Source organism: Melanerpes formicivorus, unplaced genomic scaffold (assembly GCF_026170545.1).
Source record: "Melanerpes formicivorus ecotype bairdi unplaced genomic scaffold, bMelFor1.0.p_v2 SCAF_16, whole genome shotgun sequence".
In the NCBI taxonomy this organism is placed as follows: domain Eukaryota; kingdom Metazoa; phylum Chordata; class Aves; order Piciformes; family Picidae; genus Melanerpes; species Melanerpes formicivorus.
The window spans coordinates 7831372-7843988 of NW_027142368.1; the positions used below are offsets into that span (position 1 = coordinate 7831372).

Sequence of the window (12617 nt, forward strand, 5' to 3'; positions counted from 1 at the left end):
CATATGTGCTGTCATATGCAGTTTAAAATGTCATACTGATTGTATACCAATTGTGGTATTATTACAGCTTCTTGACAGTTAGCTTTTCAGGAAAGTATCACCATTTTGGTGCTGGGTTTTTTCTCATTTCCTGTCTGATTTGTCCAGTGTTGACACTAACTGCAGAGTGTGCTGGAATATGCAAATACTGGATATTGAGCTGAATCCTCTCAGGGTGGTTGTCTTTTGTGTGTAGTTTGGATGAGATTTTTTTTTTCCTTTAAGGTGAGAGCTATGCTGCTCTCTCATACTCTGTACAAACAAACTCTGGCAAGCTGTCAGTCTCTGAGGAACCCTGGCAGCTTCAGTAAGACTTACTGAGCTGTAAGTAAGCAGTGGTAGCAGAAGTTAACTAACTCAGATATTTCAGTTTTTCTTAGGTACTCTTCCATTAAAGTCAGTTCCACAGGAACGAAACTAGACTCTGACAAGGGCAATCGATTTGAATATTCAAAACATTGAAATTATCTTTTCAGCAGAAAACAATGTTGTTGTCGTGCAGCAGTATGTGATTTTTTAAGTGTTTTTTTGTTTTTAGGGGGTGAGAGACTACATAAAATAACTTTTCTGAGGAGAGCTCTGTTACTGTAATTTAGATTTTTCTTTTGAGTATATCTTTCTCCATGGCTGATGCAGTGTTGCATCTTGTTGAGCTGCTTCTACTGTCGCTTGTTAAAGTTTCATCACACTGTAGAAGCAAGGAGGTAATGTTTTCATTTCAGAGGTTTAGTCATCTGATAGAGGATTCATAGCAATGTCCTGCATGGGATCAGCTTCCCAGACAGGAATTGTCAGACTGTAATTCTTAAAGATACTGCTAACATGTTTGCATTAGTTACAATGGACTTTGAAAATGGGATGAAATTTAGGTAAAGGTTTCACACTTCCAAAAACTGTATCAGGGTGGTATGACCCAGTGCCAGTCGGGGATCTTTACCTGTTGTGTAGAACAGCCTTTGGCGAGAGAGTACAGAGAGTATAGACCAGCTAACAGATCAAGGGCACATGTGAAGGAAAAGGATGAAAGGATTCTTCCTTCCACAGAAAACTGAAATGCTATTGCCTGCAGGAAATAGATTTATTTATTTTTTGGGTGGTGAGAGCCAGAGCCAGGCCATTAGGCCTGTGAAAAAGTTGGTACTTGAAATGTGGAAACAATTCCTAAAGTACCAGCAGAGACAATCTAACAGAGAAAGTTGCTGTGAGCTTCTTCATGATTGTCTTAAGAAGATGAAGGCTGCTGAGGTTGTGTGAGATGGTCAGTTCCTTCATTTTCTTCACACTATGGAACTCTTTCATGAAAGCATTTACTAGAGTAGCTTGACTTCCCAAGAATCTAGCTGCTGAATATCAGAGAGCCAAAGTTTATTTTGTCTTTAACGATAGTCTACTTAGATTCATGTCATGAGTCCACCTTGTAAGGTAAGCATGGTTACTGCATTCCTTCTTTAATCATTACATGATCCTTCCTTTCTAGGCTGGTAAATCTTAAGTGCCAAGCACTTCTAAAGAGCATGTGATCAAGCCTTTCTGCCTACATTCTGGCTTCATTCCTAAGTGATTTGTCCTCTGTGATCAATCTGTTGCTATTTACACCTGATACACTAGAAAAGGCTAAAGAAACCTCCCTGTGTGTATTTTGTTGCAATAGCAGATTTAAAGCAAGTTAATTTGAGCTTTAATTACTAATCAAAATATATTTTATTACTGGGAAAGAGGTGATTTCATGTCATGTGCAACCTGTATTTCAATGGTGACTTCTGATTTAGTATCTCAGACTTACTGTGTACAATAAGCAATAGGAAGAGGAGAGCTAATTTCTGCCTTGGAGTCTGGTCATTAAGAACAGATGAAGGAACAGATGTTGTATTAAGATTAATTGCATAATTAGTAAACTTGACCCAGAAAGTGTGAACTAAAGACACACAGATGCTTTTTGAAAAGAAGCTGTTGGGTTTTGTGACTCAGATAAGCAGTGTGTGGTCAACCCCATGCTGATTGCATAACAGTCAAGCTTCTGGAAGAAGAGTTCCTCAGCTCAGGTATATGGCTGGCTGGAATTTTTGTGTTTTCTCTCTGGTACCAATTGATTGAATGGCAAAATGTCAGTCTGCTGATAGTTAATACCAGTCTTGTACATGTACAGTGCTGCTCTCCGCATGGTGGGAAAAGTTAATGTAGAGAAGATGCCATGTTAACATTTGCAGCAATGGTGTGTGGATGGTGAGCTTTCTTCCTACTGGAAAAAGGGAGCTAATATTTCCTTTTTAGTAATAACTGAGCAGGTAAATGTACCTACCTTTCTATTGCTTCAGGCAGTACTATTTGACTATTTCACCTTGGAGCCTTAGCTTCCTGTGATCATTCTGCCATTACAGAATCAAGAAGAATTGGCTGTGAGACTTTAGGCCAAGACCGTTTACAGATACTAAGACATCAAATCACTTGGTGACTAGTCAAAACGCAGCTGATGGTCTTGTGATAATTGCTTTTATTTCTTGTGAGAGACTGCCTGAATAAATTTGCTTCCCTTAAGGGTTTTCAGCCAAATAAAGGGAAGAAAGACTTTGTCATCAGAGATGCATGCTTAATTCCATTGATTGGAATTGTAATTGAAAGTTCTTGCTAATGCTTTTCTCCTGTGGAATAATGTCTTGAAAGAATGTGTTTGCTTAGTATACAAAATATGATTGCGTTTGGAAAGTGGTTTGTTACAGCTTGTAAAATAAATTTGCAGATACCTGTTGCTGGAAAATCTTCATCTTCCAGCTACAACCTCGATTATTGAGTGCTTTTTCAGTCAGAAAAGAGCAATAGATTCATAGGTCACTTTAGGAAGTACTCTTGCTCACAAAACATAGGATGAAATGGAATTAGAGGCCTGCATGAGTGTGATACGAAGACAGTTAGTGAGATTCTTTATGTGCATTCAAGTTGGTTTTGTGAGGTTCACATAGCTGTCAACAGATACCTGTGATATTCCCCATTGCTGTGATTTTTGAACTGGTATTTAAAAACTATTCTGCCTTTCCTGAGTTAGGACCTTCTAAAGTGATCTGAATTTGTCAAAGTCCTCTAATTTCCATTGCAGAATGGTATGTGAGCTCACAAGCTCCACTCTGTCACGTTTATCTGTGTGGCAGCAGGACCTGTTGGAATGGTTTCCTTGTTTGACTGAGGGTTTAGCATGTCTTTCATCTTTTGAGGAATAGGAGACAATTCCAGGATTCAGGCTGAGAGGCAGCACTTTGACAAGTAAAGAGACATCACACATTTACAAAGGTTGTAATGTAATACAGGGAAGCAAGTGTCATTAGTTTCCTGTCAGTACTGTTCTTTAGTCTTTTTTCTAGCAAGACAATTCAGGCTGAAATGCAGTAGTCATCCTTCTGTATAAAAACAAAATAACTTCCTTACTGTTTGATAGGAATGCTTTTGAATTAAATTTATCAGTCATGACCTTTAGTCTGATTGTGATTATGAAAGAATCGTTTGTAACTAACTGTATTTTGAATATTGAATTGTGAGGCTTAAGTGCTAACAAGTGCACTGCCACAAGAGGTATGTGAGGACACTTACAGGCTGCTGTAAACTGGCAGTATATGCTGTGTGTGTTGTCCCTGAAGTGAGGCTTTGTACCCTGATGGAATAAAAGTCTCTAAAATAGTTTCTTTTTCTCTTTGTCTTTTGTAGAAGCTCCTCCAAAGCCAGAAGAAAATCCTGCTGAAGCATTCACTGACTCCTCCCTCTTTGCTCACTGGGGCCAGGATCTCAGTCCTGAGAACAGACGAATTGCACTGAAACAGTTCCAGTATTACGGCTACAACGCTTACCTGAGCGATCGCCTGCCACTGGACAGGCCCCTGCCTGACCTCAGGCCTAATGGGTGAGTGCCATGCTTCAGCCTAGCGCTGTGGGTCCTGGGTTGTAGGGTCTGGTAACTGCTTTTCCCTTGGAAGTACCACACCATGTGATCATGTGGAAGGTGAGTTTACATAGAGTAGCCAGAATGAATAATTCCTATCAAATATGTGAAGGGTGGTAGTTTAGAATGCCTTCTGAAACACCAGAGTGCACAAATGAAGTCTTGTTAAAATCCTACTAACTTTCCATTAAAAGTTCCCCAAGATCCCTTGGAACTTGCCTGCAGTTTACATTAGATAGCAAGTCTTTTATTGTGAGAAGATAAAACTTTTAAACTTCAGTTTTATTCCAAGATCTGACTAAGATAAGAAGAAAATAAGAACTTGAAAGCCCAGAACTGTCTGATAACAATCAGTAAGCAGATAAAGCTGTTTAGCTCTTGTGGTGAAATACACATTTTAGTCAAGCAGGCTGTACCAGCTGAAGGCCGGTGGAGCCTCCTATAAACCGGGCTGTTCTCTCCTAGGATGTGTGCCAGTCAGGTAGGGGAAATACAATCACCATTATTTCACAGTGTCCTGTTGAGATGGATGGCACCAAGGAAGTAAAAAACCACCCTTTCAGTGCATTTGAGGCCTCTTCTGGTGGGAACATTCACAAAGACAGTTGATAACTTTCTTTCAGCCTTGGTGATACATCTGGTCCTTTGACAAACAGCAGCTGTGGGGATGGGGAACTGGGTGGAGGGAAAAGAGCTTTTTTGCACAGTTAAAAAAAAAATCATGAAAAGAAACATGATGAGTCCTTACTGAATTTAACATGGGATTTTAGTCACCTATTTTGACCAAAAGCAGTAAGCTGTGCATTTTGCTATATATATTAAACTGTTTGATATTAAAATATATTAATGCCATTCCAGGATGCAATTTTAAATATATCTATGCTATGTATTGCTGTATAGTACATTTTAAAATTATTTAAATGGTAGATTTTGCTGAAATAACAACTTTAAGGGAATCAAAATCAATGTAATTTATATTTTAGTTAAACCACTTTAACACTGAGAGTAGTAACAATCTCTCTTTATTTTTTTTTAATTGAAAACTAATTAAGAAATAAATTTTCTTTAGTAAGAGATCAATGACAGAACCTTTCTGTCCTTGTATTTCTTTGGAAATGACTCATGAATGATTTCAGTCTAAATTTTTTATAACTATAGGTTTTAAAAATTAAAAAGTGGCAGCAAATCTTACAGTAGCTGAAAGAAAGAAATCAATACTGGGATTTAAAAAGAAACTCCAGTTGGAAATTAATCATCCTAATTTCTGTGCAGTTATTGATTCTTACGTAACTTGGCTGTCAGAAACATGTTAGACATTACAATATGATTATGGAAGTGTGCATACAAAATCATGGCTTAATAATGGTAGCTCCTGAACAGTAATAAAGTGGGAAGGAGGGAAGTCTTCCTGAGAAGAAGTGTAGAATTTAAGTGTTCAGGAGCAAGCAGGTAATCTGACACTGAAATGCAGTAAATTCTAATACTGAGAGTAATGAAGTGTGTTGTCAGGTAGTATGTCAACTGTTTGCTGTATCTATGGCACCCTGTGGAGAAGAGCTGCAGGATCTTCTGAAAGTCACAATGCTGAATACAGAATTCCTACTCCTGATACACAAATTCTCATTTGTGTGAGAGCAAACACATGGATATTGTGGGAAAATGCCTACCCTGTGAGAGTGTGTTTTCCACTATAATAATCAATTTTTATGATTTCTAGCACCTATTTTTAACGTTTATTGCATTAGTCCTTTCCAGAGTCTGCATAAATGTATTTAAATTATCCATGGGCAGATACTGGGCTCAAGCAGTACACCATAGGAGCCAAGGACAGCTTGGTCTGAGAAGAGCACCCATCAAGTAGCATGGAGACTGAGTTAATCAGATTTGCTGGTCCTTAGTCAGTTGTGGTATTCCTGTTCTGACTAGAAAAGCATGAAAGCACAGCTATGACAGAAGTACCACAATAGGTCTGGACAAAGTTAGCCTAGGTCTAACCAAGCTCATTAACCTGGATTTGGCAGTGATTCTGCAAGAGTCAGCATGACATTGGAATCCCAGCAAAGGCTCGTGGGCAGGTAGCTAAAAGGAATGGAATTGATATAGATGTGTCTGGGCTTGGTTATGGTCTATCATCCATATTCATAACCTATCACATGAAGTATAGGAAGTTGGAAAGACAACAGATAGAAATTAAGCTAAAGTCTAATGTAATTCATATATGATTGGCTCTAGTTGAGACTGAGAGAATTAAGTGATCTGCCAAAAATGTGTGGTGTTAACCCCTTTTAAGTCATACCAGTATGACTCAGCTTTGACCACCTTTCTGCCTGCAGTGCTTTGAGAATCCACATCAAAATAACTTAACAGAGGAGATAAGCATTTCTTTGCAACAATCTGAAGTGAGAAGGATCACTCCATCTTTGTAGTAACCCTGTGTTATTGCCCCTGAACTCTGACCTCTCTGGGGAAAAAAGACCATAAGTCACATGGAAACATGCAGCAGATTGCAGCTGGGTCAGGCTGTGGCAGTTGTCACACCTTGTAGCTGAACCTCCTCATGTTTTAGGCACTGCAGAATGGTTTCTACCCCTCTGTACAGGCATGAGCCTTACATTGTGTGCTAAATCTTCAGCATTTTATTACCTTTTATTGTGAATATTTGCACTGGCATAGTGGAGTCCCCAGAACAGTCCAAAATAATCTGTTACAGCCCAGAGTGTAATAAGTAACTCTCCTGGAAATCCCAGCACCCTAAAGGAATTGTCACATCCTGAACTACTCTCTGGGTATGCAGTACTGCTTAGACTGTACAAGCGCTATTATGGAATATTGCTTACACTGTCTCTCCCAGGGGCTCTATTTATTTCCTGCACCTGAAATTGGTGCTCTGCTGTTCACTAGCCTTGCATGCATCTGTTAGCTTGTAACATATCTACATCACAGACTAAGCAATAACTACTGGCTTTAATGATCTTAGAAGCATTGAGGAAGGCAATATTGCCCTTGCTGTATGCAAGATAATACTTCTGTGTTAGTTGTAATTCTCATTACTTTAAGTAAGGCAAGCAGTACCCTGTTGTGTGTGAAATGTTGAACAAGCTTGTGCAAAAATGCATCATTAAAAGTTGGATTGTGTAGGGATCCTAAACCTGTATACCAAATCTCCTTTTGAGTGGATGCACTTAGAATTTTTGATGCCTGATCCAGTGTGCCCAGTATGGGAACGAGAGTAAACATTCTTCATTGCGTATGTTATGTGAGTGAGGGGCAGTAGAAAAGGAGCTGTTCAGCAGGAACCTAGCAGAGGAACTGTTCTGCAGAGTATATGCTATGAAGGAGCTGACCGGTAGCCATAAAGCAACTTTCTTACTCAGTGTAATTGCATTCAGCCAAACTTCTTTTGCATTGGTAACAATGTTTTAGGAAGAAGCAAAGGCAGGAAGAATGGAGGGGGAAAAAAAGAATGTAAAGCTCTGGAATCCTTTCAAAAGAACACAAAGGTCTGGTACTTTACCTTTTGTGTGTTGGTTTGGATAGAAGTCCTAAGATTTCCAAATCATTCAGCATTCTCACTAACTGCTTAATGTTTAATTCTGTCATTTCCTGCTCTCTTTTACTCATCTCTCTGCTTTTGATTCTTCTGTATCTTGTCTTTCTTTTGCCTACCTTCAAACTGACTCATAGCAGTTAGTATTTATGTACTGCCTGAGTACCTGCTCTCTGATTCTGATCTGTGCTTTGGTTTATCCTGTCAGGACACAGTCTCAAGCTGCACCAGGGGAGGTTTACGATGGATGTTAGGAAGAAGTTCTTCATAGAAAGAGTGATTGGCCATTGGAATGGGCTGTCCAGGGAGGTGGTGGAGTCACGATCACTGGAAGTGTTTAGGAAGAGACTGGATGGGGCGCTTGGTGCCATGGTTTAGTTGATTAGATAGTGTTGGATGATAGGTTGGACTCGATGATCTCAAAGGTCTTTTCCAACCTGGTTTATTCTATTCTATTTAATATCACTAGCGGTGGTAGCAAATCACCTGCAACCTCCAAGCTGCTATAATAACCCAAGTTAATAATGATGTGTACTTGTTGATTTTGATCTTCCCTATTATTTCCTTTAACTGAAATAAGATAGCATGCAGTTACCTGCACACACACGCTCTCTCATTTTCTCTCTCTGTCTCTTTTTAATGTATCATAATATAAGAATGTTCTTTCCGTTGGCATACACTTACATTAACACATACTCAGAATAATCCCTGGCATAATTAGCTAACAATTTTTTGGCCAAATAGCTATACAGTTAATCCAAAATGAGTTTTACTGAGATCATCAACTTGGTCTTAAGTGTCATGAAAAAAAGTACCTTTATTGTTTAATCAACATGAATAGCTATTATTAAAAGGAATGGGAAATCAATCTGTTGCAATTAAATCTATGCTGTAAGGTGCTTGGTGGACCAAGAACTACTCACACTTGTGCTACAATCTTGGAACTTATCAATATATTTATCAAGTTCCCTTTCCTTACTACATTTTTTTTTTTATTGCTTTGTAAAAATTGGTACAAGGAGGAAAAACACGCTAGCTCTCTTTCCTTATAGGTACATAAGACCCCTGTATTCAAATTCCTCACACAATTGTACACCTGTCTTTGCTCTTTTGAAGTAGATGATGATGACCACAAGCAAAGATTTCTAGATTTGCAACAGAAGTACTGTCTTACTGGTTATTGTTTGTAAAACAGATTGTCATTCTCAGAGATCAGGAAAAAACAACCACCTTTTAATATGTTATCCAATGCCAGCTGAATAGTCCAGTTAACACTTAAAATACTGATAGCAAAGGAAAGGAGTAGTCACAAAGTGAAATTACAAACATAAATAGCTGAGCAGGAATTCTTGTAAGACAGTTCTTTTGCAAGAGTTTTGGTGCTGTTTATTTCAGTTGTGCTAGAATGGAGTTGGGTTTTTTCCTCCTATGCATCTTAAACTCCCATGTGCCGTTTTCACTAATGATGACATGTTAACAGATCTTGAAGAATGTATGATTCTATTTTTGCTTGTGCTTCTGAGAAATTCTTAGTCTGTCAGAGCTAAAACTCCCTCCCATGTGTGTTCTTAAAACAATAATTTAACCTCAAATGTTTTAGTAATATGCTTTATTTCATCCTATGTTTATCCCCACGCCCCATGGAACAGATGACATAATTTAGTGCTGAAAACAAAATACATGTTCTATTGGCATTTTTGGCTGTGGTAGTCATGTAACTCTTGGTGACAGGTTCTCAAAACTTGCAGATTTTTTTTTTTCATTATTCCATAGAAGAATTTTTATTATTTTTTAATGAAAATAACTTCCATTATTTTATACATATTTGTAGAATGTGTCAGGGATAAGTTATTAGTACAGGAAATCGTTCTTGCTTTGTTCTTATGGCATAGTGCTGCTGAACTAATTTTAATGTGACTGACTAAATTGTCTTATTGCAATGCACATATTCTAGAGGAATATAATTTTCTTTTGGGCAAATATTTGAATGAAGATTCATAATGTATGCTGTCCTCCCCTTACCAGAGCTGTGCTTGAAATAGAACACCAGGAGTTTCTCTAAATTTCTGGTAACCATGACAACTGTTACTTTAGTGTTATTAGCCCAGTGTAATTTAGCAGAGTACTTTGCTAGAGGTAATTTTTTTATCTACATGGGACTGAAACTCATTATTATAATTCTAAATAATATTTAGAATTTATATTTTTAAATCATGTAATCATAATGCAGAAATATGCTCTGTACTTGGTGGGTTTGCTTTTTAGGGAGAGCCATACTTTGCAGGGAGAAGGTGAGGGGTCTTGTCTGAGGCAGAATTGTCATTGAAACTTGTACACTGCCGGTTGCCATGCAACTGTTAAATTCTTAAGGCTTAATGGATCTAAGATTTTGATGCATACGATTTCCCCCCTTTTTTCCCCATCAGTGTGTTTTATATGCATCTACATGCACCTTTTCTCTCTAGCTATGTCTTGTTCATTCCTGGGATTATGGAACTTTATTTCTTGTAAAACTTGGCATGAAGAAGGTGATGGATATATTTGTGAAACTTCACAAGTGCTTTGTATTCTGTGCAGAATCTGAGGGGTGTGAGTTTAATTCTTATGTGTTAAAATAAAAGAAGTGGGTAACTTCTACTGTCATCTGATACGAAATGCAATATAAGGAGGATATTTTTAAAAACTTAAAATATACACATTGAAAAAAAGTGAACTCAAGTGCAAGATGTTAAATGAGTCTGGATGGAAAAAACTAAACAGAAACTCAATTTAGGAATTTACCCTCACTGAAAATGAAACCATTTGAAAAGACTGAAGAAATTAGACACAATAGGACTTTAATCTATTTTCTTGTATCATACATAGTTATCTTTGAATGTAGGATGGAGCAAAAAGAGTCCAATGACATTCATGGCATTAAACTCGTGTCTGCACAAGGTGGTAGACAATGGAAAAATCTTGTCCAATATGCTCTAATTTGAAAATAGGTAAATGAATGCAGGTAGGAAAAACAAAACAAAAATTTTCCTTTATATTGATAGAAGACATGTCAGAAGCAGAAATTCTGCTTGGATTGGGATACATTTTTATGTATATCTCAGTCGTAGCTTAATTGGCAGAGAAGGACAAAAATAATTTTTTAAGGAAGCAACTATTTTCAGTGTATTTTCACTGCCACTTAAAATAGTTCCCTAAATCACTGTGTTGTTAGGTGACATACCTTACATTTTTGCTAGAGATTTATTTCTGTCTTATTTGTACATTGGTATGGCTGAGGATAACAAATAATATTATGCCTAAGCCAGACAGCTGAAAGATAGATTGTCTGGAGCTTTGTTTGCTGGACCATTATATTTCTCTATGCATTTTGGCTGCAAGTGAAACACTAAAGTAACAGTCTTTGTACATTCTTTACAGGCTCATACTAAAAATTAGTTCATAGTTCATTTGAAGCACAATTTCCAAAACTTGGAGGAGATTTCAATTATTCATTGAACAGAAATGTGCTGCCTTTATAAAGGTGTACAGGAGACTAGCATTTTGTTAGTAATTTCTCATTGTGACTATGCAGATTTGTACATCTAATTTGCATACAAGAGATGACTTCCACGAAAGTTATAGTATCCAGATTGCATATGACATTTTATTTTTTCACCAATGCAGAGTGACATGCACACACTGTGCCATAAATAGGTCTGTTCTTCAAGAAGCAGGCTCTCTAATGGTCTTACCCATCTGTTGGAAAACTGTGAGGGTTAATATTTTAAAACTACAGTGTGATCATAAGTACAGGGGCCCTCTGGCCACTCTGAGCCTGAAATATACCTATTGAAAAACCACTTCACCCTGGGAGCACCTAAAATCCACATTTGCCAAAGAATCACCTCAAATTTGAGTGTGCCAAATTTTGAATACTTTATGAAATGAAGGGGGAGAAAAAAACCCAATAAAACACTAAGGAACTTTGAAGTCATGGGCAGCACTTCTATATTGCTGTTTACATAAACAAATTGCAATGTGTGCTTTTTTTTTTCCCTTAATAAAAGCAAAGAAAACTCCACCAGACTCTTGCCTGTGTGTGCTCTGAGCAGCTGTGAAGACCTTCTGATCTATGTCTACAGAAGCTCTCATATGATTCTTATGTCCAGGAATAGATTTCTCTAAAACGGTTTGTGGTCACATTGTGAGTCCCAAGAGTTCAAATTCTTACCTATTTATTTAACCCTTTTTTTTCAGGTGCAGAAACCTTACATTTCCTGACAGGCTTCCTGAAGTCAGCATTGTATTCATATTTGTTAACGAAGCTCTCTCGGTGATTCTGCGCTCCGTTCATTCAGCCATTGACCGCACCCCTGCTCACCTTCTCAAAGAGATTATTTTGGTTGATGATAACAGTAATAATGGTAAGAGGGTTTGGTTCTTTGTTTTTCTCCTCCCCATCTCTGATGTGGGATCATACATGAGAACCCTTGAACTCGGGTTCCTGGTTATCCCACTGGCATTTCTAATGTTTTCAATGTATTTTCTCCCTTCATCTCACAGTCTGGCTGGGCTGTCTTTAAATATGCACAAGAAGGGTTTGTTAAAATAGAAGGTGTACAAAGATACAATGCTGTTTGTATGTGTTTAAGGTGTCTGGTAAGCAGAATTTTTAGTGTAATGATAGATTAGAGATCCAAGAAGTTTTCCCCTGGTACTTCAGAGTGCTTTCAAGATTATATGCTTTCTGTGCTCTTCCTGTTGTATGATTGCATGTGCTTGCTCACATTCTATTTTGTGTAAAATAGCGTTCTGTGTTTCTTAGACATCCCCTTTAGATTTCCAGTTGTACTCTTCTCAATGGCATATTTACCTTGCTGCTTTTCTGCCAAATGTACTCAGATTTTGCTATCTATGACCTGAAGGACTTGAAGATCTTGATAAGCACAGGATTCTGAACTTGAGGAAAAGATGTACTCTATTGAGGGGTTAATTCTGAACTCCCAAAATACAGGGAGAATTTGAGTTTATCCTGTTGAAGGAAAATGCTGAACAAAGAGCTTTTCTTCTCCTTGCCATTATTACAGCTGTTATGTGATCCCTGGAGCTAGACCTGTGACTTGCTGC

General features: G+C 37.8%; 1 protein-coding gene across 1 annotated transcript in view; it reads left to right on the forward strand.

The window, feature by feature from the left end:
* Positions 1 to 12617, forward strand: part of GALNT18 (polypeptide N-acetylgalactosaminyltransferase 18) — a 173780-nt gene that overhangs the window by 79203 nt on the left and 81960 nt on the right. The window contains exons 3-4 of the mRNA XM_068147981.1: positions 3733 to 3925; positions 11748 to 11914. Of these exons, the coding sequence (XP_068004082.1) occupies positions 3733 to 3925; positions 11748 to 11914 (360 nt within the window). The remainder of the gene's footprint in view (positions 1 to 3732; positions 3926 to 11747; positions 11915 to 12617) is intronic.